Raw genomic sequence first — 26,584 nt, 5'->3', positions numbered from 1 at the left:
AGATGAACAAGAATGCTCCTGAAGAATGCTCTGACCTCTGAACAAATTCATAACCGATCCAGGGACAACTTCACAGAAGCTCTAAAGGCTTTAATAATAGAGTGTTTAATACAGCAACAGAATCTGCACTTGCAGAGGTCCTCAGCTTGGATTGTGAGATCTAGTAAAGTACCTTATGTAAAATCCATCTCCGTGTGTGTCTTTGATGGCAGGGAGGCTGTTGACGCAGTTCTGGACCTTGAAGGTGATTGTTTCTGCAGGTTTCAACAGTTCCAGGTAAGCCTCTTCTTTAGATTTGTTCTTCATGCTGACACCATTGTACTGTTTGTAAGAAGACATAAAAACATCAGTTACACAAATGACACTGAGCTCAGCTGCAAACAAAGAATGACTCATCGTTTTCAGTAAAGAGAGCTGAACAACGTAGGAATAAATGCCAGTTATATACACATGAAGAGACCTGGACTTAAATGGAGCTTTGAGCAATATCAACAAAAGACTGTGAGGTTTCATAATTTGAGAGGTGTGATGTAAAATCCTGGCTCATGTAATTTGTCAGCACCAACTACTTAAGTCGTGTTTTTTGCGCACATACAATTATATTTATATATTAAGTAACAGGTGCAGGTACCTCCAGTATCATGTCTCCAGGTATGAGGCCGTCAGGATCCTTAGCGGGGCTGTCCTCATCCAGACTCTCCACAAAGATGCCGTGCAGGTTTCCTCCACAGATCTGAACTCCCAGCTCCGCCTGGATCCTCTTCAGCCTCACCAGGCGATGCTCTGCAGCGCGATGTGAACCTGAACCTGGAAGTCTGGAGAAAAAAAAAAAATAACCTTACAGTTAACTTTGAAGATATACGGATTCCTCCAACTAAACTGCACCAAATGCCCCTCAGAAGATTTACCAATACCATACCAATATGTCGCCTTCCCAAGACATCAAACTGGACAAATGCTACTCTACACTCAAACAAAATAATCAACGATGAGAGACATTTGCACCTGAAGGAGCTGTGAGGGCTGGTGGCGGGAGTCGTCTGTTTCGACGGCGGCGTCATGGTTCCCTCGTCCTGCTCGCTCAGTGTATCCGCGTGATTGTCCGGGGTCGTGGCTCCACTGCCATGGAAAATCGGATGGTTGCTGATGGACTCCATACGAGAACTGTTGACAGTAAAAACAAAGTCAGAATCTTTGAATCCTAAATGACTAAAAGATTTAAGCTATTGAGAGAGAGTGTGGGGAAATAATGTCTTTTTTCTTGTTTTAGCTACGTTCCTTTGTTTAGGAAACATTCTTTCAAATCTGGCCATTATCGTTATATTAGATATTTTATGTTCGGCTTGTCCTCCATACGATGTTTTCATGGTTGTGAGTCATGTGGAGAAAAAAAGACAAAAAGAGTTCTTGAAATTGGGACACAAATGATAAAATCCCTAATTGGACATGCCTCCACACTTTTTGTTTACTTCATATTCCAGTGATAAAGTGTTAAGTTCAGCAGTTTTCTTGAGATCTTTATCTTGTTTTTTTCTAATTATCTCAGGATAACAAAAATGGTTTTCACATTAGAATTGATCCAGCTATTTTGAGCAAAGACTTGATTCATTGATGGATTCTACTGTAGAACTGTAGGGGGTAAAAAGACACATTCCCCCCCAAGAGGACAATAAAGTGTATCGTGTTAACGAGATCATTGTCTAAATTCTAGAAAATAAAACAACGGGCTGGTCACTATTGTGAAGTGATATGTCCTATACTGGTGATGGGGTAAGGGGGCGCACTAGTGTGGTGAGAGCTGAAGTGTTCAAGTAAAAGTATGTTTTGTGCACAGCAACTATGACAGACCAGACATCGACATGGCATGCTGCCTTTGCCCACACTAATTACATAATATAAGCCTATTTCTATGTTTGTTTTGTGCTTTTGCAACTCTGAGGGTATGATGTAAATAATTTGGAATCAACAACCAAAAATGACTCTTCATCACAGGAAATCGGGATAAATAAAATGGATGCATATCTGCTTAGGGCTTCCATATTGCAATGTATTCTAGATTTGGTGTTTGTTATTCTATACCCGTTACCAATCCAAAACATTGTGCCACATCTGTTTGAATGGCTCTTTGTTTGCTTGCTGTGTAAGGTTTTTATGTACTAGCTGTGTATAAAGAATCAATCCATAACTTTCCTCACTGTTTACAAAAACACTGGTGCTGTGTGGACAGGCTTGAAAGAACAGAATGGTTTGTTTGATAGTCTAAAATGCTGTGTTATTCATCATGATTCTGTTGTTCCTTCCTTTTTTTATTTTTATTTTTTCTTACCCTGATCGTGAGTGGTTTCCCAGCTGGAACATGTGAGGATTGTACTGAGCCAGAATAGTGACTGTATCACACTGCTGCCCAATCACCAGCCGGGCCTGCTGCTCGTTGGCATTGCGTAGGTTGATTCCGTTAAACTGGAAACGGGTGAGTCATTAAAAAACAAAACAAAACCATGAAACACGAGACAGATATTAAGATGAAGTGTGTTAGCAGCTCTACCTCGAGGAGCTGGTCTCCGTACTCTAAACGAGCTTGGTGAGCGATGCTGCCCGCCGTCACTTTGGACACAAACACTCCCCCGTTCTCACCGCTCACAATGGAGATCCCCAGAGGTTCTGCTCCTTTCTGGACGGTCACATTGCGTGGCTCCTCCAAATACGGCCTTCGGGGGGGGGGGGGGGGGAAGAAAAAAAGAGAGGAACATTTGTACAACTGTGTAGAAAACCTAAAGAATGCTGGAAGGTTTCAACATGCAACTCTTGACGACATCCAACTTCAGTTGTGTCGGGATGTTTCTGCCCGGTGGTACTCTCTGTGCGGTGATTCTCTGGGAAGATTTCTTTTAAATAGAAAAGCCTGGCGTGTCTTTGTGATGTGAAAAGATCTCAAAAATAGATGTGAGATGTGTGTTAGATGTGCAAAGTGCATTTGGGATTTGCATTCAGTCAGTCATGCAAGCATTCAAAATTAAACATCATTCTAAATAAATAACAAGCAGAGAAAGGATGGTGGCTTAAAGGGACATGCATCCATAATTTTTTATATGTGATCACTGATATTAGTGATTGTTGATTTTATATATTTGCATTGTGTTGTTTGTATCTTTTGGGTGTCATTTACAGATTCCTATCCCCCACACACACCCTCTTATGTTTTCTTTAGGTGCTTAAGAATGTTTGTATTCCTGTGTAAAAACAAAGTCAATAAAGTACACTCAATCTGCTTAACAGTACCTACACTGCACAGATGCTACACAGGGCTAGAAGCATCTCTTTCTGCTCTGTGGACAAGGTGGATCTTAAGATACATGCTCTAACCGACTGACTGCACATGCTTCAAGCAGCACAGGACAAACCTCAGGCATCTTAAAGAGAGGAACTGTGGCTTTACTGCCAGTGGAAGTCTGACAGAGGAAGAGTTATAAGAGACACATCTGAGAAGAAGAAATGAGAGAAAGGAAGAGAGAAAATGATCACCAGATGTATGAGAGAAAGATTCCAGTTAAAATGCACAGCAGCAGAAAGAAAGTGATGGGAATGATGTGATAGATGGGGACTCTGTGCTCTAATGATATGAGATGGAGCCGCACAGCTTTGTTTACTGCTTTGCAGACACTTAATCACAATGAAGCAGACAGAAGTACAGACGAATGGTGGAAAACATGTCGTGTTCTGCTGAATGATGACGGCGTAATGACCCGGACGCGGAGCAAGGCCTACCCATCCTTCCGCCTGTCGCCAACTGGAGCGGGGCTGACTGATATCCTGGGCTGGGTGGAGATGGAGCTCTGCGATTGGCTGCTGGTGAAAGATGATGTCTCCAGGTTGATGGGGGACATTGGAGGCGTCGGGCTACTACACTCTGAATGCGAGAGGGACCCTGAAGGGCCAAGAGGGGAAAGGTATGACTATAGACTTTGTGTTTCGCTGCTGTAACGCTTGTTATGTGACAGTGTGGCTGTCAAACGGAGCTGTACCTCTGTCAGATCCAGTGGAGCGAGGATAACGAGCTGGAGGGATCTTAATGCGCTCTGCACGAAACTGTAACGTACTGGAAGATCCTAAAAACAAAAAAAAACAGAGGATATCTATGAAACTGCGCTTAAAATTAAAATACTGAATATAAAAGGTAGACAGATACTTACACTAATTAGATAAAGGACCACTCTTTTTAAAAGGACGAACGACCAGGCTTTGTAAATGCAACAAAGAATCAGTCTGTCCAGACTTTAAAAACTAATGGGCATGAAGTTTCTGCAAATCCATTCTTTGACCAATGAGTCTCTGTCTTCTAAGCTGATTCAGACACAGTTTGATGAATCTCCTCAGAGATTATTTTGATCGATGAAAGTCAAAACATTCATCAAATCTGTGTGGTATTACACACAATGATAGAGTTGTGCTTGGATATAAAGTTTCATAATCAAATCGACTGTGCGATCTCTATCAGCTTCATCAACAACAGTCTCCACTGATTTAGTATTGTGCCGTCACATGTTTGGTAAATAGTTTATTTTTATGCAGCAGAGCCAGAAACATTCTCTCATTTGCTCCATGAATTATTCTTCCTTGTCAAAACCCAGTGCGTATGTTTCCCACAATGCAGAGCTGCTGACCTCAGACAGAGAATATGTCTGGTAGGTTTTTTAACAACCATACCCGCCCCCCTCTTTTTTAAACTTGAACACTTCAGCACTTTTGACAATGACTCCAGTCACTTGTGGCAAGAATCAGACTTCTCCCTGCTTCGCCTGAAGCCACAAAAGACATTGCAGAATTCTTCCACATGCAGCAGTACTAAAAGTACGTGCAAGACAAGTTAGAGAATAAGTTGTAATTTGGAGTAACTGAATTAACTGAAGCTTTTAGAGGAGTCACACAGGAGTCAACATCCTCTTATTCAAATAGCTTACTAGATAAGTTTAGATGAGACTTAAACTGGGACTCCATACGTACCCAGTCTGGCACTAGAGGGCAGCGAGTTGGTGCTGTGTGGTGGTTGGCTGCAGCTCGTCTCAGCTGAGTCTCCAGTGCGCTTGTGGCTTAGGTCCAGACTGTGGCGACCTTGATGCTGGGGGCTAAAAGTGGAAAAAAAGGCCTCAGTGAGTCCCCCGGTCAGTCAATTATTCAACCCAGAGCAAGATATAATTTGATACATGCCATCTGTTCATGAGATCCAGGGCGTCATAAACATTGCTTTGAAGAGTTAATGCTCCATCACAGAGTTCATTAAATGGATGTTAAATAGATAAACTCAGCACTAGTGGTGCAACTGAGGACTTATTTAGTAACAATTAGTGGAAAAGGGAGCATTGTATATTTATATACCACAAAAAAAAAGCTAAAAGCAAGATCGGGTATCATGAGCATGAGGCTGCCAATAACCCAAAAAATGAAGTTTTTCATTTTGCAGCAACATTATTAAAAAAGGAAAATCTCTGCAGTGAAAATGACCTTTTAGTTTGAACAAATGAAGAGTTAAAAAAAAGAAAAGAAAAGTCAGATGTTCACACCTTGCGTGCGCTTGCTGGTGGACCCCTGAGCCGGGAGCTGGAGGGCAGTTGTTGTTGTTCTGGATCTCGTGGCTCCAGGCGGTGTAGACCGGGTTCCTCATCACAGCCGTCACAGCCGGACACGGGGCTAGACCTCGCTGTGCTGGGTCTGAAGAAACACACAGAGTTTAATTATTGATCACGTCAGACTAAACACAACTATAGTGAAAAGAAATTCAAGCACAGGAATTTTTTCTCTGGCTCAGTTTTGCCTTCATTCCAACTGAAGAACAAACAACAAATTCAAGCACGCGTGTCCTCGTTACGATCTCCAGCCGACTCCTGAGGATAACATTTGGACCAACTTTGACTGAGCAGACAAGTCAAGTCAACCATGAGGAAAGACTCCTTTACCTTCTTGAGAAAATGAAAAGTTTTCTTTCGTGCATTTGAAACTACGTTTATTACAAAACAAAGCTGCCAAAGCACGGCTCAGACACATTAAACAGTCTACGTTCACCACTGATTGATATTTATTAGTTAAGCTATAAATATATAAATCTATTTCCTGCAGAGATGTGACATCACATCCTTTTTGAAGCAGAGTGAGAGGAAGATTTCTTTGAATGGTTAAATGAGACCAAAACGTCCTCATAATACTACAACATGACAACATTTACATAATACACTATTATCGCATTCCAATAATGACAGACAACAATCAGAAAGAAGTTACAGTTTTTCTGATGACTTACGTCCTGCGATGCTGTTGTAGCTGGGAGGTGCAAAGTTCATGCTGTACCGATTAGTTCTCAAAGGAGAGAAGCGTAACAAGTCCATTGGCTCTGGGGAGTGCTCATCGTTTGAGAAACTCTGAACCTGACAGGTAAAAAAAAAACAAAAAAACAAAAAAACACTTAGAACACTGACAAAAACACAAACATCTAGAAGAGAGTCAGATCTAATAAGAACAGGGTCTCAGTTACCTGCATTGGAACAGGGATGTGTAACGGAGTCACATTTCGCCGCAGTGCTGGAGCAGATTTCGGCCGGTACCTCCTCTTCGGCGGCTCCCCTGCTCTGTGTTGACCCCCCTCCACCTCGGCGGGTTTCTTAGCGCCACTCTTAGTCTCTCCTGGAGGAGCGTGGGTGAAATAAAACTGGTTCCCGGGCTCTCCTTCCACCTGTGGGCTCTTAGCTTGAGCCGGTGAGGCCGGAGGAGTGCCGGTGGTGATGGTGGAATCAGACGCTGAGCTGTTCTGCTGCCGGTGTTTGAACCTGAAAGAGTCGCTCCTGGTCGGCGGGGTGGGAGGAGTCTGGCCAGATTCCGATACTGAACTCTGCGGCGAGTGTTTTGGCATCTGAGACAGAGACATGTAGTCTAGTTTTGGGGGCACCTCGGGTCTCCTGAAGGCGGTCACATCAAAGATGGATTTCCTCTGTTTGACTTTTTTGTAGATGGAGAGCTGTGCGCACTCTGGATTCGACGCTCCTGCTAAGACTTTAGGCCACGTGCCTCCGCTTGGCTTCACCGGGGGGCTATGCACGTGCTCCACGGGGGCCTGAGGAGAGCTGCAGTTGGAGAACACCGGGGTGAAGGTAAAGGGGCGATGGTGGAGCTCCTGCCGCATGTAGCAGAAGTCTGGGTGGGGCTCGGAGGGGCTGTGTGAGGAGAGAGAGCGGGAGTGTAGAGAGCTGTTGGAAAAAGGTTTGTTGTGGCAGTGAGCGCTGCTGCCGCTGCTTTCCAGGGGGTTTCCCATGTCTTTACACGCCTCTTCCCCCCTGCCGCCCAAGTCACAGCTGCAGGTCTCCGTTTGTGTCGAGCAGTTGTGCTTGGGGCAGCTGTGCTTGGGGCAGTTGTGCTTGGAGTTCCTGCAGTTCCTGGAGTGGATCTCACAGGGTTGTAGACGAGAGATCTTTTCAGAGTCCCTCAAACTTTCGACCAAACTCTGGCCAGAGCAGCTCTGTGGCAGGAACTGCAGAGGAAGGAGAGTAAAAACAATAATTTTATTTTTCGTCAGGAATTGAAAGCACAAAAGGAGAGAAGCTTCATCACTATATGCCTTTCCGAGTCTATTGTATTGCTCCTGGTTCTAGATGAGTGGATTATGTATGTGTGGGTCTAGGTACTTTACCTTCATGAGGGAGACGCTCAGAGAATCCTGGCAGTTCCTCAGCAGAGACTCACATTCAGAGAGCGACTTGTTATCGAGGGCAATTCCATTGATCTGTAGTGGACAAAAACACAAGGTGTGCAAAAGTCACCCACACAGAACTTTTCTCCAACAGAATAATAATAAGAAAAAATAAACTACATTATTTATTTTATAAAGCTGGCCAAAACATTATGGTTTTAGATTAACATTCTCAAAGAAGGCAGCATGCATTGCAGTATGACCGGATAGTGCAGCATATGAACACTGAAATCAATGTACACAGGAGACGGATGAAGTTAAAAAAAGTACACTAACTACTGAAGTTGTGTAACTTCCATAAAATAATTTTTGAAGTATTAAAATATCAGGGTTTTTTTTTTAAACTAGACTCCTGTTTTACTTGATTTAACACATTAGGCCTGTGGTCAGTAGAGGGCAGTAGAGGCAAACATCTTTGTCCTATCACTTTCTCCTTAAAAGGGAAACATATTATGTTTATTTAAAAAGAATCACTATAAAGAGAATCTTTATTTATCCAGCACATTTCTAGCACATGAAGCAATTCAGTAAGCAAACAAGACAAATCTAAGGGGAGAAATTAATACAAAATGTACAAACAGGACTGCTAATAAAATCAAGTGAAAAAAGAAAAAGCTCTCAGATGAAGGTGTGCTGTAACTTAAAATAACTTTATTTGCATCGTACTCACAGCTAACAGTCTGTCCCCCACAGTCAGAGCACAGTCTCTGGCAGCTGGACTTCCTGGAGCCAAAGAGGCAACAAACACTCCGCCTTCCAGCCCGATGCCACAGTCTGAGAGGAAAGATCAGAAATCATAAAACATATAATCCAAGTTATTTACAAGAATAGAAACAGTGCATTCATAATGTTTGTAGTAACATTACATCTTTAACTATGTGAAAATTCTGCCTGTTAACATCAGTGTATCAACCATTAAGTTGACCTTTGTGTCCGCTCAGGTTTATCTGGATGGGAGTGATGACTCGTCCTCCCAGTGACTTCCTCCTGCGGACCACCATGTTGATCACTCCCTCGCCGCTCAGCACCGCTTTGATCACCTGCTTCCTGTCCTTATTGGTCAGGTCCACATCATTTATTTTCAACAACCAATCGTTAACCCTGCAGAGGGAAGACAGGTGAAGGACTGGATATTTCATCTTGACACCTTTGGGTACCAACAGATGTGTGTCTGAGGCGTTAGGGATTGAATAGTGTGAAGACATAAATGGCATCTTAATTCTTTTAATCCAATACTCCCACATGGAGATCGGCAGACTTTATACTAACTTTATACAATGCTGTTTAGTTAGACTCAACATTTCCTTAAGGCCCCTGAGAGAAGATTTGAGCAGGTTTTGAAACCAAATGAAATAAATACTGATGCAAGAGCTTTAGGACGAAGATATCTTATTTTTGTATAGTTATAATTTGTGTCTGAAAGTGCTGCCAAGGGGTAAGTTGTCAGACAGCAACCTAAAGAAAAAACATTTTAATGTAAAAATGTTTTTTTTAATGTTTTTTTTGGTCTATGCTTGAACACAACAGGATCTGCAGAAAGATACGACAACCTTTCTTTGTCCAGAGGCGGCAACAAAATCAACACAAACTAAAAAGTTAGTCGCAGAGGCTTTAAGAGAACAGCTCAAACATTATTTTAAATTCAGACAATATTGAAATGTGATGTTTTTTCAACACTGATATATATTCTGTCCTTATAAAATGTCCTTAATTGATGAAGGTGGAAAAACAGTGATAAACATACCTTAATCTTCCCTCAGCAATACTTCCTTTATCCACCTTACTGACAAATATGCCACAATCTCCTGGTAAATAAGGATCATTTACCCCTTCAGCGATATCAAACCCAAGTGCTTTCAAGTCCATGTCCTGAAATCACACATTTTGTTCCATTCAAATCTGAACTTTAACTTTCTTTCAAACATTTATTTTAAATAAGAATCAAAGTGGTTCTTACTCTGTGCGTTTCAATTTCCACAACTTCTGTCTCCCACTCCATTGAGTCTGTGTCGATGGCTGAATCATGAGAGCTGTGGGACATCAGCTGACGAAACCTGGCCTCCTTTTCTAACTGGTCCTCCATCTTCTCTCTTCAGGAAATAAAGACAAAAGAAAAGTGTGGCTCTAAAAAAAGTACAGACACTTTTAGAAGTGATCTGAATCTTTGCTCAGTCAGTGACTACAATCCTCCACTAGGTGGCACCAAAGCTCTGGCATGACATCAACATTCCTGGTTCAAATATAGAAACAACTCAACAAGACAAAACTCCCAAGTTTAGAATCTGAAAAAATGTCATATGTCTAGCAAGAGAGAAAAAGTTTGGAGGTATGACTCACTTTAGTTCTTTGAGTTCCCGCACAGCGTCGTTCTTCTGCTTCCTCATGTCATCCAGATTCCTCAGAGCGTCTGCCAGATCGCTCACAGCTCTGTCCCTCTCTCGCCTCAGGTTGTCACATAACGTGCTGTCAGATGCACACAAGATGTAAACGAACTGTTCTCGCCCCAGTATTTCTGCAGTTACATGCAGTCGTTTTGTAAATGTAGCATATTTCCAAATAACAAGCATCCTCACCGTATGCTCTCCCGCTCTGCCACTATCTTGTCCCTCTCCTGGAAGGCCCAGTCCCGGCGACACTTGGCCACCTCTGCCTCCTGCAGGGCCTCCTTCAGCTCCTGAGAGATGGCCTCGTACTGCTTCCTCAGCATGTCGATCTCTTTGTTGGCTCGCTCCATGTCCAGAGTGGCCGAGTCTTGTTTCTGGAAAAAAATTGAGGGAAAAAGTCAGGGGATGAAGGTCGATATACGAGTTCACAAAACATGTGAGCAGCAAGGTGCTTTAAATCTAACACTGTGTTTGATGGTAGGGCAGAAATCTTTCAAAGAGCTTTGCATGATATGGTAAATTAAACGTTTTTTTGCCTCCTGCAACAATTTTTTTCCCCCAACACATTGATGAGACACTTGAGTCAGGCTTCATCCTAAAATGCACAAGCCTTGGAACCTGATCTGTGTCACTGTATTTGGTTATGAATTAAACATTAACAAATTATCACTAACTGTATGTTGGAAAGTGTGCATTACACTGAGAACCAACACATTTTGGATTATTAGAATGTATTACTGTAAATATTATTTATCTTATTTTTACCTCATTTTATTTTATCTATTTTACCTTATCTTATTTTGGTTGTATTGCACCGCGGGACGGAGACAAACGAAATTTCGATTCCACTGTATGTCTGGCAAATTTTGAAATTGACAATAAAGTTGACTTTGACTTTTGAACTTAGTCAAACTTAAAATCAAAGCATATACAAAGAAAACCCAAAATGTTCATTGTCATTCATTTGAGGCAAGCCTTCCCTTTTATTTAAATAACTAAACCATTTGATGAATTTAATATAATTTCCTTATCATGTCTTTCTTTACCAAAACCATTTCACAGGCCCAGACACATAGCATTGCATCCCTTCCCATGTAGCATCACAATATTATACATTATGTTCATTTGTTACATTATGTGTATCCATGACTTTGATAATTGATCCTGGCTTCTCTTTTGATGCAACAAAGTGATGCATTATCTGGCAACTTCTTACATTTTCCCATCAGATACATGCAAACACATTCCTGGTAAATAACTTACCATGAAGGCAGTGATGCGTCTCTTAACTTTGAAATCATTTTACATGTAAACTCTGCACAGAGTAAAATCGTGTTTTGTGTAAACACTGCAGTGTTTTGACATGTTCAACCTTTTACATTTCAATTCTAACTAAAGGCAACTGAAATAATGAAAAAGAAAAGTCAAAGGAAGTCACCTCAAGATGAAATGTTCCGTCGTGTTCAACCACAAAAATCCAAACTAAACTGCTTGAGACTGAAAATAAACTTCTGCCCGTTGTGTTTCTGTAAAGTTCGCTTTAGGCAGAACAGTCATAGATTGGATTAGGTTGTGTGGTTTGAAGTGGGTCAGATATAGTATAATGAGAGCCCATCTCGCAGAGAGCACATGTTCTCTGTCTCTTTGGATCAAAATTACTGCAAGGAGACGTCTGTGTAGTGGGAACGTTAATTAAACCCACAGCTAAATTTATTCCATTAGACTTCACTGTGCTCTTGTTTGGCTTAATTGTTCTTCCTGCTGCAGTTTTTTTTGTGCACTCCAAAGTCAGCAAGCTTTTTTTTTTTTGCTGTAATTTACTAATGCAGGTATCTCAGTACTTGTAATTAATCTGACCATCACAATCGTGTGATGGACCACATAAACGTTTCAGAACAAAATCAATATGTGGAACCCCACGCCCCCCTCCCCTCCCCTCCCCCAGCAGAAAAAAAAACACATTTACTACTACTATAAAAGAGAGGGGATGAAAGGATTATTGTCAGAGGAACAAATCAATCCCTCCACTTGTAATGATAAATCTCCTGTCTGTCTGGCTACCTGTCTGGCCTGGTAATACTCTCGCAGCAGCTGGTCCCGCTGGATGATGGCCTCCGTCCTCTCCGTGCGGGCCACGTCCCTCTCCTCGCGTACCGTCTCGATGTCCTTGCAGGCCTGGCTCAGCTCCTTCTTCGCTTCAGCCTTGTCCTTCACCTCGTGGCAGTATTTCTCCAGCAGCTCGTTCTTCTCGCAGATGGCTCGATCTCTGTCCACAAGCGCCGAGGCCAGCTCCTTTAAAACAAAGTGGATGATACAGGTTCAAAATAAGAAGATGCTCACCATTGTCACCAGTCTTTATTTTTAACTAATTTTAATGAGAATTTCAACATTTTTTAACCTTATTTGGTCCGTTTTGTTACATCTCTTGTCACTTACCTATTCCTGGTTCTTTGGCCTGTTTTCTTGAGCTTTGATGCTACTTAGTCTCACATTTGGGATTGCAAAAAATATAAATCATTTTCTCCCACTTTGAAGATACCTAGTGAAGTAACTTTCTCTTTATTTTTATGAATAGGGAAATTGTATTTTTCCAAGCACAATTTCTTTTGTCACATAGCAGCTCATTTGTGTTGTTTCTTTTGAGTTTATTTATTCACCTCAAACTGAACTAAAATGTTCCATTTTATCCAGCTGAACTATGTTTTGACATTTCCAAATGATACGAAAGCAGCAAAAACTAACTCAGGTTGATATATTTTGAGCAGAGATATAATTTTACACACCACAGGACAACATTAACCTTGTTCGTTTTATGTTATTACGCAGAAATGTGTGACTTTATATGATTCAACAAGTCCAAAATGTTATGATCCTGAAATTATTCGACATTATTTCTTTACTTGTAACCATTAACAAGTATTAGATTTTGTTATTTCTATGTTCTCTTGTTGTGTTAGATGTGCAGTTCAATATGGCTGATTAATAACTTTAAGGGAAATTATTGTTTTTAAAGTTGGTTATGTTAAAATACACAATAAAAACTGTTGAAAAATACCAATTAGAAAAATCAAATGTTTGAGCTTACTGCTCCTCAGTACGGGTAGAACAGTTCTTCTTACCTGTCTGAGAGCCTCCAGCTCCTCGTTGGCCACCTGTCTCTCTGAGGAGGTGTTCTTCAGCTTTGCCTCTGCGACCTCGAGCCCGGTCTGCAGCCGGTCCACCTCTTTGATCACCTGGTCCCGCTCGCTCATGATCAGGCGATACTCGTTGATCACAGAGTCCCGCTCCTCCTTGTATTTCTCAGAGTCTTTTACCGCCTTGAGCTGCTGCGTCTTCAGCCGCGTCGCCTCCGACTGCAGCCGCTCCATCTCTCGCTGCAGCTCCTTGTTCTGGGATGCGGCCTTGGAGAGCTCCTGCTGCGTGTTGTCAAACCTGAATAACATGGGAATATAATGGTTACTACTGTGCTTATTATACTGGTCCGCTTTGTAGATGAATATTTTCTGAGTTGTTCTAAAGAACATAAAAAAATAAAAAAAACAATAAAAACACAGACATGCAAGTGACTAAAATTGCAATCTCAGCATTATAGAAGAAAAGTTAAATTTGGAAAGCATCTGCATGTCTGCAAAGCTTCATCTGCTTTGGATTAAGTCTGATTTAAGCACTGTGCAGACCTGACCTTGGCATTAAAATCAACCGAGGTTTGTTTGACTTTTGACAGCTGCTGAATCTGCCTGTGCAGCCTCTGGTGTGTCTGTGATGTCTCCAGCTCTACCTTCTTATAGACGAGGAGTACTGCTGCTGATAGTGGATGGCGGCGTCTCTCTGCTTCAGCAGCATGTCCAGCTGTTTCTGCAGACGGTGGTTCTCCTCCTCGGCCTGGTCGAGACGACTCAGGTCTGCGTTGTGACCGGCCGTATTCTCATTGTAGCGCTTCCTCAGGACCTCGTAGTCGCTCTTCATGGCCTCCAGCTTGTCCACGGCCGAGTCGTACAGCTTGTTGAGGACGTCAGGCGAGCCCTCTCTCATCACCTGGAAGCGACAGCGTTCAGGTGCTTTAGTGAACCAGAGGAGAACAAAGGGACTGCTCCTTTCATCTATTTGTGGTGTGTTCAAGTAACGCCAATAAGCAATCAGCCAAATAAATGGTTGGATAAAATATTGTTTTGTTTTTTTTTAAAGACGTGCCTCTCTGTTAATTTTTTACAACGTTTGTTAATACACAACACTGACAGTATGTCCACACCTGGCTTTTCTGGTGCAGTTCCATCAAACTCTTATATTTTCCGGTTTGTTTCGGTTCATTTATTGACTTTTGGGAGTCGTCTTTTGAACTGCACTGAGATCAGATGAAAGTGGAGGCGTTGGCCTGCTTTGAATAAGACTCAGGTGTGGTTCGTTTGTGTTATGAATGTAAAACTGACATGTAGGACCACAGTAAAAGTAATAAATAGCGGATATTAGCTTGAATGCATAAGCTACATAACTTTTCTCAAACCCTTTTTTTTTGATCACAGGAACTGTTGAAGAAGTGACCATCGTCTATCTGGTCAGAAAACACAAACATGACTGAAACAAACAAACAAAAGCAACCAATATGAAATCCTGACGGGCTTCAGCTCCAGTTACACAGTCACGTCAGCTCATGTGTGCAAATCTTTGTACGGTACATTAAACACATTGCATCGTTAAGTTTGTTGTATAACACCATATAAATAAACAGGGGGAACATCTTATTCTTTTGCCACTCTTAAGACTCGACAGACAAATTTGAAATGACAACACACTCATCCCCAAAAAGATGTTACAGTACGAGACTTTTTTGTTCGTTTTGTAATATTTCTTAAAACTGCAATAAATAAAATCCACCATATTAGCTTCTTAAACTCTTTACTTTTGCCTGGTTCAAACCTCGGAAGTAGACCTACTATATATATACATACTATCATTCAGTATGTACTCTCTCTTGCATCAACTATACAATCCATGTTGACTCGGACTGACATCACCAACCTAATTTGACTAATTCAATACTAATTTGACTGATGCTGAACACGTGTTTGTTTTATGACAACATGAGCTCTGAGGACAACGAAGTATTTACTTTTCCCATCAAAGAGACATGTCAGTCCTCCCCCGCTGTTGTGTAGTAAAAATTTAATGATCCGACCTTCTGACTGCATGTCAGAGAGAGAAACCGTACGAGGAACAGGTTAGGTCATTTGCAGAAATGTTTTGATCCATGAAGACTCAGCAAAACGAGCTCGCCCATTTCTCTGAATGATGTTATCTTGGAAAACCTGATATTTAGGAATAAATATATATTCTACTCTGAATATGATTAAGCATGATTTACAGTGGTGTTTCCAGCACTACGGGTACCTGTTGATGCAGCATCCTCATGTCAGCCAACTCCCTCTGGTCGTCCTCATGCAGCCTCCTCAGCTCCTCGCAGGCCTGCTTCACATGGTTGTGCTCTCTGACCAGCTGGATGTTGTCCTGTCGCACCGCCTCCAGCTCCTCTTTCAGCTGAGCCTGCTCACTCACCAGACGGCTTTGCAGCGTGCTGAAGAGAGGGAAAACAAGGAAAGTGGGATCAGTGGAGAACAGCATGAGAGAGCAGCGCTGTGTGTGTGTGTGTGTGTGTGTGTTCATGTCAGACTGTGTGTGTATGTGGAGCTCCCACTGTGCCGTGCTCCCTCGCGCTTCTGCAACGCAATGTGAATTCATAGACAGGGACACTAATATTGCACCGATGCGAAATCAATATGAATGTCTTAAGGTTTGATAACAGTGTAGATTTGTTTCTGTTGTGGAGTTTCACTACAAAAAGGGCTTTATTCTTATTTTCATGTCTTAATGCCACTTCAAAGATGCTCATTAGCGTTATGCTAATATTTACAGTAAAGAAAGCCTGTTGTGTAACACTGTCTAACTGCTAACATAACAAACATGAATGACAGTGAGGACAAATAAAATCCTCTGCGATCAGTGACAGTTAATGTGAGCTTACGTGATAAGTGACTTATTGATTTGAGCACAATGTCATTTCCTATTCAGGATGCCGTTTAGTGTGAATGACTAAGTGAAGAGGCAGACGGGGCCATAATAAACTAAAGACTTTCTCTGTGGTGCAAACAGGGTGCAGAAGAAGAGGCTTAAACATGGCAGTAATCCGCCCTCCGTCTGTTTGCATTGGAGCCAGATGTCGGTCCCCTACACTTGGAGACAGTATGGCATCATTAAATCACACAAATGGACCGGCCATGGGACAACAAATGCCCTGTTTGGTAGCTTTATCCTCATGGCACAGATGCCGTGCCATCCACACAGGGTTCACGTGATGATGATGATTACAGAGCATGCTTTGGCATGAAGTCCACAGGGGCATTACTTTAAGAGAAGTAATTCAGGCTCTGCTCTTAACCTTCAGTGTGAAGAGACGGCTCAGGATTTCTGCTGCTAAGACGACAATAAAAAAAAAACTTTTGGAAAGAATGAAATTAAATTGATAAAGGATTTTTTTTCAGGGCTTAGCTCGCCAGCTTCTGGGACAGCTATAAAAGATTTCATCCCTTTAACTCTGACAAAAATAAAATCTGTTCTATGCAATCTGCTGTGAATATGTCAGAGGAGGATCTGAAAAGCAGCTCAAACCCTGCAGGCTGAGTGCAAATGCAGAGCAGAAATGTGCTGGCTGTTAAAAAATTTACAAAGAAAAAAAAAAAAAAAAAAAACAGCCCCGTAGTGGGTTTTACCACTCACTGGTAGAAGTCGGCTTTCTTCACAGCCTCCTCGCACCTCTTCAGGGTGGTGCTGTGCTGGTTCTGCAGGGACTGCAGGTCCGCCATCGCCTTCATGCACTGCAGCTTCAGGCGCTCGTAGTCATGACCCGCTTTTAAGCTTGGTCTGTTCAGCAGAGAGGAAAGAAGGGCGAATAAACTTGGGATGCATGGACATTTAGTTTTAAGGCGCCACATGGGATGATGAGAGAAACAAGATCACAATGAAAATCATCCAAACTGTGTGCTTTTGGGAACACAACAGAAGAGCAGCATCATTAAATTTGCATGCTCACCCGTTGTTTTACAGAGTAGAGACATTTTTAAACCATTTCATGTCACGAAAGACTCACGTAAGCTCACTTGTTTTACTTTTTTCGTTGCTTTTAGCAGCTGAACAAGGCAAAAATAACTGCAGTGTACAACGCGTCACTGCACCTTTCTGTAAATGTTTGTTTTGGAAAAAAAGAGCATAAGATCCGAACAGTACCTGCAGTCATCGAAGGTGGTTCCGGGTGAGGAGAGAGCAAGGCGTTTGCGGAGCTCGTCCCGCTCGCGGGTCACGTGCCGCAGCTGGAACAGGACCGTCTCCATCTTCTCGTTCACCTGGTGGCTGTCCATATGAGCGGGCGGAGGGGAGGAGGCTTGACCGGGCGTACCTGTGAGAGTCAGCACGTCACTGATGGCATGGGCTGCTTCATAGCTGCTGTGTGTTTGTTTGGCAATGGCTTTCTTAACGCCAAAATGAAATGTGCTTTCACAGAACTCAACTACTTTTTCTTTACTGAAAACTTGCACAAGTGTCAGACTAAACACAGTTGGTCTACATACCGACTAATCCTAAGTAAGAGATCTTTGTTACAGCTTCTGGTTAAAAAAAATTAAAATTACACATTTATTTACTGTTTTTTGATGAGAAATCACTTTGACTATTCTCTTCTTGTATTCGTTTTGGTCATTGGACACTATTTCACAACCTAATGTAAATCTGTTTAATAATTTGCCATCATTGTTCTTATTCACTTGAGTACCTGTGAATGTAATATTGAAAAATCCCCTGATGTAACTTAATGTCTTGTTTACCGCTCAGTGGCATGGACCAAATCCTCTCTCCCTCAGAGACTGCATTAAACAGGTCTGGTTATGAATGTTTGTGTGTGTGTGTGTGTGTGTGTGTGTGTGTGTGTGTGTCTGGGGGGGTAGCAAGTTTCTAAATCCTTCTCACATCTGTGTAATCACTTGCATGTGCTCAGACTCTGAACAAGCTGCCACCAACGACTGACTCTTAATTGGCTCTGCAGAGTGTGCTAAAAACTTGATTACTTTGAACATATTTGTTGTTGTTTTTTCCAGGTATAAATAGATTTTTGTTGTTGACATTCCTACACCTGAGCACCACCATGAGCACCACACTCACCTAAGCTGCTGAGGGAGCTGCTGCTCTCCGAGTCGGACGGCATGGTCGACAAGATGCTGTAAGTGGATCCTGTGAAGGGGAACAAAAACATGAAAGTCAGCTGTGAGTGTACTCGACCATGTCTGCATTATAGTAAGATGATTATCTTCAGTATTGTGTGCTACATCAAGGCTCAGTGGCTCAGGTTACATGCTTGGTGCTTTTCTGCAAAAAAAAAAAAGAAAGAAAAAAAAGGCCAGCTGGAGGAAGAATAAGGTGGGACTTTCCCTGACTCTGCTGTGGGCTGACGGCACAGTGTGGCTAATTATCAGTCGGACAGGGAGCTTGAATAGTGACCAGCCAGGGCCCCAATGAGGCTGCAGCCTCAGAGCTTCTCCTTTCATCTCCTTTGACAACATCACACAGCCCCCTGTGAAAGCCCCTTCTTTTATAGCCTACAGTGATTCATAATTAACTGTAAGGGGAAAAAAAGAGAAAGTCAGTGCAATACTGTTAACTCCAGGTAAAACTAAATAATTCAGAAAATATTCTGAAGGCCTACAATGATCAAAAAACTGCAATTGTTGGCATCTTTCCTATCATTCTTATGGCAACAGTAATTTGGTCAACATTATAAACTGGTTTAGTCCAAAGTTAGGAGTTTGACATGGCTGTTATTACCATATAATGACAGTTAATGTAAGTCGGATTCAACTGGGCTAGAGGGAAGTTAGCTTCTTGCAGAGTTGCCGCTGTACAATCTACAATATGTCAGAGGTCACTAAAAGATGGTGCAGGCATCAATCTATCCATTGTTTTACTTTTAGAAAAGGAAATTATAAGGGGACTTATTAAAGTCGGTATTGGCCTTAAATATTCTTCGTCAATTTGGCAAGGATTTAAAATACACAAAGCGGCAAAAATATCAGAAAAATAAAAGAAATTGCCAGAGTTTTTTGGCAAAAAATGTTTCCATGCTACTAAAAAAGGATAACAAAAAAGGTAGAGTGCCATTACTAAGGTTGTCACAAAACTGAGACACCGATGGCAGGGGCAAGGGTTTGCTTGCAATTTCTGTGAATTAAAACGTGGCACAATATTTTTTAACTGTTCCACAATAATTGGTACCTGGGACTTCTATTTGGTTGCCGTTGAATCAAACAGTATTGGTACTGTTCGATTTTTACTAGTTTGATATCTAAGTTGAAAATACTGGTATTGTGACAAGTCTAACCTGTACGTTTTTTTTTTCTTTAAGCGTTTAAGGAAAAAAAAAAAAGGGATTATGACGTATATAAAATGTTAAACATACTGCACCAGTCTTTATCAAACAGCTAGCAGTGCACATTTACTGAGATCTAACTTGTCCTTGGAATGAGCAGCTTATAGTTCAGTTAAATCAGCAAACGTTCAGCCCGGATGTAAAGTCGACACTCGACTCAGAGCGGGAGCATGACAAACGAGTCTATTTACTCACGTCTCAGTCCTCAACATCAATCCCTGGCTGGCTGAGCTCCCACTAACTAAAAGGAGACTATGAGTTTGATTAAGACTGGAAGGAGCCCAGCTAACATGGCTCACCCTGCTTTTTCCCAGAGAAGGGCTGAAAGAAGAAAAAAAAAGAAAGACTGATGTGCCTCAGGAACCGTGGCATCCCATGGATCAAGCTCTCTTTGTTCCCGCTCTAGCTTAAGTTTCCCATGACTCTGTTTGAGCAGAGAGTGTCTCAGTGGGCAAGGTTCACTGTGTCATAGCTCGCTCACGTCTCTGCTCCGTGGAAGTCATGTGACCTGGAGCTGGCTGCCGGTCTGACACTAAACACTTGAATATCTCATTTAGGTTGATCTCTTTGCATAAAATCACAGCATTTGGTGCACTCTGGAAGCATTTTGTAGTTAGTAGTAGAGATGAAAAAACAGGAGAACCAACACAGAGCGATATTAACAACTAAATAAATCACATCGGGTACTCTGCTGCTGCACTGGTTATCAATAAGAAGCACTGTGAAAACTCTGCCCTGTCAATAAAAATGAGCCACTCAGATGTGACAGCTTGACAGCCAGTTCAGTACATTAGGTGTAAAAGCTGGAACACCTTTCATGGTCTACATGTCCCACAACCATGAATTTATTTAATTATTGATCCCACAGCTCCATGTATTTTCTTCCAGGAAGTAAAAACATTAAACACTCTACTGATTTCTGTGTATTTATCTCGGAAGCACAGAGATTGTTACGCTGACATTTTTGGCGCTTTCAAGCAAAACTACACAAGAATCTAGCGCGTGATATTTGGAACTTGATGTTTCTATGGATTCAAGTTTAGGTAAGCCTTACTGCTGATATAGGATACTGTTTCAAAACTGACTCAAATAACTGGACAGACTGTGAAAAAAAAAGGTCAGATCCCATTTTCTTATGCAATATACAAAATATGATGACATAAGACAATTATTGTTTCATGAAATAGCTCGTCAAAAACCTGAAATATTGGCGTGGACAGATGTGGAAAAAACGGAATGGCTGTTTCAGTTTGATGTGTTTAAGCTTGCTAATTTTGTCTCAAAGTGTGCAAAAGAGGTCAAGATAGTAGAGGTGAGGGGGGTAAATCGATACAGTATCGCAATCTTTTGTGTGGCTGGCAAGTATCGATGTTTTTATCAATAAGTAGCACATGTGCTTTTTTAATTTTTTATTACTGAAGGGGTTGCACAATTCATTTTTGAACAAGTTGCATTGTTAAAAATGACTGCAGTAGTCCAGTCGTCCAAACATGTTCGTGTCCAGTTAGGTTCAATAAAACAGAAATACTACGTTCAGATTGTGAGGTGCGTGCAGCCTTTTACATGTTTACTTTGATCACAGTGTTGGTCAGTCTCTGGGCTTGACTCCCATTGGATAGAAATAAAAAGACTGAAGTGAGATGACTAGACTGAGATTGTTTTCTTATTTGACAAAGCAGTTCTTGATTTAATTTAATTTTGTAGCCATAATGTGCAGTTAAAAAAGGTGAAATCACAATATATCACAACTGATTGTAATGCAATTGAACGTGACTCAAGTATCGTGATAATATCATATCGTGGGGCCTCTGGTGATTCCCACCCCTACAACTACTACAACTACCCCTACTACTGTTTAATGAGTGTTTACTTTGCTTTTGCTTTCTTTTTCTGTTCTATGACAATGAATAGACCTACTATCCTCTGATCCTGGAACATCCAAATCCACGGTGTCATGTAAGCCCATGCACGCTGGGCATGTAATTGTATGTATGAGACAATAATAAAATAAAGACATCAAATAAACTACAATACAGTCATTAACGTTGCAGTAACATATCATTCCTGTGTGACACACATCACTTTATATAAAGCCTTGGAGTAAGAGAACTCAATAGCTGTTTGATTCTACATTAAAATGTTTCTCACAGTTTTGTAGTAACAGAAAAAAATGGTGGATGTAATTAACATTCCCCTTTTAATAGGGAGAAGATGAAGAATAGAAGGTGAGCTGAGAGAACCAGCAGTTCACTCTCCTGCTAGGTAACCTCTCTTTATTTACAGCCACACATCACCGCAAAGTGAATACGTCAACTGTGATACACACCCTTTTAATGAGCTGTCGTCATGCTATTGTTCTTCAGTAAGAAGGTGAGAGCAATCTGTAAACAAAAGGCGCTTTCTGTCAAGCCCTGCAGCTACAGTTCTATGAAAGTATAGAATACCTCTGTTTATTAAAAAAAAAAAACATAAACACTCTGAGATACAAACCTTTTTAGCTACTGTATCGTATTCATGACAGTGAAACTCTTGCAGCCAAGCGTTCGGTTCAATAGCCTACATTTAGTGTCTGTGTTGTTGACATTTGATTTCAGAGCTCCTGCTGGGCTTCGCTAATGAAGCTCACACTCGTTAACCTTGTTTTGATTTCAAAAGATGATCCAGCTCTCCCTCCCTCTGGGATTTTTTTTTTTTTTTTGGTGTCTGGGGAGCAGCTTCATCATGCTGCTGACAGTGCATATTGTTTATAAACACAAGCGACTTATTTTCCTTGGGAAAGGCCCTTCTCTTGGTGGCGCAGTGGAGGAACCTGTCCGCCCGGTCGCAAAAATCAGCTCAGCCCATTTGAGTCCTGTGTGACTACCAACAGGGAGCTGCAGACTACGGCAAAGTCATTCACAATCAGTCCAACAGCAGCAGATATCCGGTAGTTATCAATTTTAGTCTATGTGCACGGTTGTTTCATGTGGCATAAAATGAAAAGGTTTTAAAAAAAAAATAGACAGTTTGCAGCTTAATTTCTTTTATAAATAATGAGAACAGAATAAATAAATAATTAACAACTCACTGACTATCACACGAGATCTAGGAGTTTACAAAGTAACTAGCAATGCAAATATTGCTTTTGAAATGCAAAAGGTGCTGAACAATCACTATGAACCAGTGAGCAAGCATTTTCTTTGGCTGCCTCCTTTGCATACTGCATACGAATGACAGCTTTTGTGCTAACTGTAACGTCACCTATTTTCGTGACAGAAACCACCAACTCTCTGACTTTTGCTGAATTTGAAGGAGAAAAAGAAAGAAAGAAAGAAATTCATTTCTGTAGCTTTATGGATTTAACAGTGAGGAAGAGAAAGATACTGCAGAGAAGATCAGATACATCGAGGAGGTTGGCAGACTGTGTGTGTCATCTTATCAGCGAATCAACTACAAGATGGGCTTGTTCTCGTGTGGGGAAACAAAATCGAAGAGATTACATGAGGATGGGGGGGGGGGGGGGGGGGGGGGGGGGAATGTAAAATTTGTTGTAGGTCAGGGTCACCGAGTCATTTTTTTTATGCTCAAACAAAGCAATGCAATGATGAGTGACACTTTGTAAACTATTGGACCTTCTTGTGTTATAAGTACAGTAAGAATTGTGATTCATGTAAATTAAACTCTTTAGATTTTGCCTCAAATGTTTTTATAATTAATTCAGAAACAGGTTCTACTTGATACAAATACCATACGTTTTAAAACTACACAAGCTCCTTAAATTTCATCAAAAAGAAGTATGGAGAAACGCGACAGTGGAGGAGACACTATCAAAAATGAATGTTGCTATTTGTGCAGGTATCAACATCATTTCAGTTTTACTAGTCTCCTATCAAAGCTTAAAATTCTGTAATCGTCATGACAACCCTAACCCTGCTATGGTGTCAAATGTGTTTCACTGTTGTGTTACACAAATTTGACATTATTTCTCTATGTAAATGACAACATGTGTTGCTGATATTATTTTTTCAACATTTGGATATTGATGCGTGCCTTTCTCTTTTTCTTGGGAAATTAATATTTCATGATTTTGGTGTTCTCTTAGGACAAACAGGAGCTGACACATTAGAGGTTCAATAGCCTACATATTAATACATGGCTTTTTTTTTTTTTTTTTTTTAAAGATAGGCTAGCCTATAACATACTTATGATTACGTCAGTCAAGACATTTCCTATTCCAGCTGCTCGATTATAAGGAATGTGACTGCAAATGTGTGATTATTCTTATTGCTTCATTTATAGCCTAATCAAATTAAGTTAACTTCGGTTTTGTACCAAGCCATTCATGACACTGGCTCCCTACAGATCGTTGTAAAGTCACTGCACAACTTTTGATTCTTCACGCATTCGTTTGACTTTGACAGTGGTTTATTGATTGAAACACTCTCACATTAGAACTTCAGGCTGCCCTGCTATCACTACATTGATTGTCTGGATCTTTTTAGGTCCATTAAATGCTTTCACAAAAGAGCTGGCAGGCTGTGCTTTTAGTGACATGGCAGGGGAAAACAAGCACAGTAGTGTGAGTGTAAATAAGCATCAGGTCACATGATTGTGAAGCCCTCTCTCTCTCTCTCTCTCTCTCTCCCTCCCTGTGTATTCTTGCCCACAGGAAAAGTCAGCATGTCCTTCATCAAGTTGTCAAATGGTCAATACCTCTAATGTAAGTTAGATAATTCGGGATCGAACTCTGGATCAGAACCAAAACAAAGGACATTAGTCATCTAAAGCACTGTAGCCAACATCAGTTTAATGATGCTATAGTGGTTGCACAGTTCTCTATACCTTGCCTTATTTGTTAAGATCAAACAAAAACAAGTTATAAACCCTAGTTTTGCTGCTTCTTACCGGTTGTGTGATCCACCGGTCCGACGCCGTTCAGCAGCGCAGAGTGCAGGTGAGGGTGAGTCTTCTCCAGAGCCGAGCAAAACTCTGCGAAATGGTCTCTGTCCTTACTCATCAGTATCTTCAGAAGGAGGTCCACTTTTTCCGAGTTTGAGGCGCAGTTGTGTCCCAGCTCGAAGCACTCAGACTGGCTCAGGGTCCCACAGTGAGCCAAAACATCCACAAGTCGGTCCGCATCTGTTATCGACTCCACCAAGTTCTGGTAACATTTCTCTAACAACTCTTTATGCTTGGGCTCCATCTCTTCTCCTTATCCCCCCCCCCCCCTCCCCCCCGCCCCCCTCCTCCCCTCTCACGTCGCTCTAAAACCAGCCTTGGGACGAATCCAGCTTCTTTAATCTTTCTGGTAGTCACTTCCTACAACTGTGGCGACTCCCCGAAACTATCCTGCTCGACCCAGTTGGGACGGTTTTCGACCCGAATGGAAGGATACACTAGAAGTAGCCATATTTGTTGCCCAAGGCTGTTGACTGCACGAAGATGACAACACATTTTCCCAGCCACCGCTCCGTGCTTCCCGACATAAAAAAAAAAATTAAAAAAAAAAACGTCCCTGCCTCTTTAAGTTTCGCTCTGCGCACGTTACGAAGGCTTTGTTGACCCGAAATCAAGTTTTTTCCGACATGTTCAAAAGTGTTACAAACTCCCAGAGAGCCCCTTCTGTCAGACTACAAACTCCGCCATGTCTCACCGCTCCAGCAGCTGTAGCTCTGTGCCAATCAGATATCCGCGCAATGGACATTTAAGGTAAAGGGAGGCGGGGCTTTGTTTGTACGTGCACCTGGTTCCCATAGCGCAATTGAAGTATCCATCAATGCAACACTTTATTTATCTCAGTTCAGACTAGAGACCAAATGAAACAATAACAAACAAGGGAAGTGCTGCAGCCTAGTATCAACTCTGTGTTTGTGGCCAAGTGCTGTGTGGATATAAAGCTACAACAGCACGACCCATAGTGCGATATTGCTTTTGTGCAGTAGGCTACTGGTAGTTTTTTTTATGTCTATAATTAAGCCTACTCATTTAACTCACTGGATCCACAAATATAGGATAACTTTTTTTTTTACTTGTCTGGAACTGAAATGTAGCCAAGTATCACATGAACACTTTCCTGCACATTTCCTTTTTTGTAGGCTATGTCTACATGTTTCAGTTCATACATATGTGTATCTTGAAAAAGTCAACAACGGTTTCTTTAACCTTCATTTAGAGAAGGCCTATAGGCATGTTTAGTAGCCTAACCCTGATACATAGACTATTGATTAAAGTCTCAGAGCTGTTCTAATTTATATTACAGACATGCAATGTCTCTTGTCCAATGTAATTACTTGCTCAGAACTTACTGTTGTGTAACATTCATTTTACATGTGTCTGCTAATTGCATGGCATATTGTTCCCACATCTAAATTAAATGAGCGAGGTTTGTATAACATTTGTAAAACATGCAATGTCAATAAAGATCTATCTATCTCATCTATCTATCTAGTCTAAAAGGGACCCGTACCCAGTTGCAACACATAAAGCGAATACAGAAAAAAATAGCCAGTTGAGAGATAATCCTTTTGTGTATCTTAAAGGTCTAAAATGTATCACATTTAAATTTAAACATGTTATTTTTCAGCTTACATTGGGGATGTAAAAAATGTAAATTAAAAATGTGCATTTTTTTTCTTAAAGGTCTCATAGATTGTATCATACTGTAGGAAATGGTGGTTTCCAACAATTAGTTCAGGACTCAAGCGTCAAAACGCAGATACACAAAATAATACTGACGCTTCTCTGTTCCTTCCCTTTAAAATACTTGATTGAAGCCTTATGAGAGGCAACAATCGGAAAACATGCTGCCGTAGGGGACTAAAAGCCTGAAAAGTTACAAATCTGCTTCCAAGTCAATATACCTTGAGGCTTTTGAAAAACTTTGTTTGCAAACATCACTTTATAATGTTTGTTACTCTTTATTTGCAGCAGGACATTCCTAATACAGAAAATGGACTTAAAGTTTGTTTATTGGTTGTGACTCATTACATATTTCAGCTCATTATAAGGAACTGAATGTATATAACC

The 26,584-nt window shown here is 41.3% G+C and overlaps 1 protein-coding gene across 5 annotated transcripts in view; it reads right to left on the bottom strand.

Moving 5' to 3' along the window:
• The window catches only part of LOC132956010 (disks large homolog 5-like), a 33,229-nt gene extending 8,441 nt beyond the window's left edge, over nt 1–24,788 (bottom strand). Inside the window, exons 1-27 of one of the 5 annotated variants that reach the window (XM_061029155.1) lie at nt 24,464–24,788; nt 18,319–18,387; nt 17,392–17,560; nt 16,885–17,028; nt 15,502–15,685; nt 13,895–14,151; nt 13,236–13,548; nt 12,178–12,408; nt 10,306–10,490; nt 10,070–10,195; nt 9,690–9,822; nt 9,477–9,601; nt 8,658–8,833; nt 8,403–8,506; nt 7,673–7,765; nt 6,524–7,513; nt 6,293–6,416; nt 5,559–5,706; nt 5,002–5,123; nt 4,023–4,106; nt 3,766–3,925; nt 3,402–3,479; nt 2,546–2,708; nt 2,327–2,460; nt 1,006–1,164; nt 632–815; nt 173–321 (exon numbers count right to left, since the gene is read on the bottom strand). In XM_061029155.1, coding sequence (XP_060885138.1) covers nt 173–321; nt 632–815; nt 1,006–1,164; nt 2,327–2,460; nt 2,546–2,708; nt 3,402–3,479; nt 3,766–3,925; nt 4,023–4,106; nt 5,002–5,123; nt 5,559–5,706; nt 6,293–6,416; nt 6,524–7,513; nt 7,673–7,765; nt 8,403–8,506; nt 8,658–8,833; nt 9,477–9,601; nt 9,690–9,822; nt 10,070–10,195; nt 10,306–10,490; nt 12,178–12,408; nt 13,236–13,548; nt 13,895–14,151; nt 15,502–15,685; nt 16,885–17,028; nt 17,392–17,560; nt 18,319–18,387; nt 24,464–24,761 — 5,102 coding nt within the window. In that variant the 5' untranslated portion in view covers nt 24,762–24,788. Of the gene's footprint in view, nt 1–172; nt 322–631; nt 816–1,005; nt 1,165–2,326; nt 2,461–2,545; nt 2,709–3,401; nt 3,480–3,765; nt 3,926–4,022; nt 4,107–5,001; nt 5,124–5,558; nt 5,707–6,292; nt 6,417–6,523; nt 7,514–7,672; nt 7,766–8,402; nt 8,507–8,657; nt 8,834–9,476; nt 9,602–9,689; nt 9,823–10,069; nt 10,196–10,305; nt 10,491–12,177; nt 12,409–13,235; nt 13,549–13,894; nt 14,152–15,501; nt 15,686–16,884; nt 17,029–17,391; nt 17,561–18,318; nt 18,388–19,878; nt 20,014–24,463 lie in introns of those variants that run through there. The other 4 variants (XM_061029156.1, XM_061029158.1, XM_061029159.1 and 1 more) reach the window with 4 other exon arrangements.
• Nucleotides 24,789–26,584: the final 1,796 nt, after the last annotated feature.

Source organism: Labrus mixtus, chromosome 21, assembly GCF_963584025.1.
Source record: "Labrus mixtus chromosome 21, fLabMix1.1, whole genome shotgun sequence".
In the NCBI taxonomy this organism is placed as follows: Eukaryota; Metazoa; Chordata; class Actinopteri; order Labriformes; family Labridae; genus Labrus; species Labrus mixtus.
Note: the sequence above shows the minus strand (reverse complement) of the source record. Positions and strands in the feature narration are given on the sequence as shown.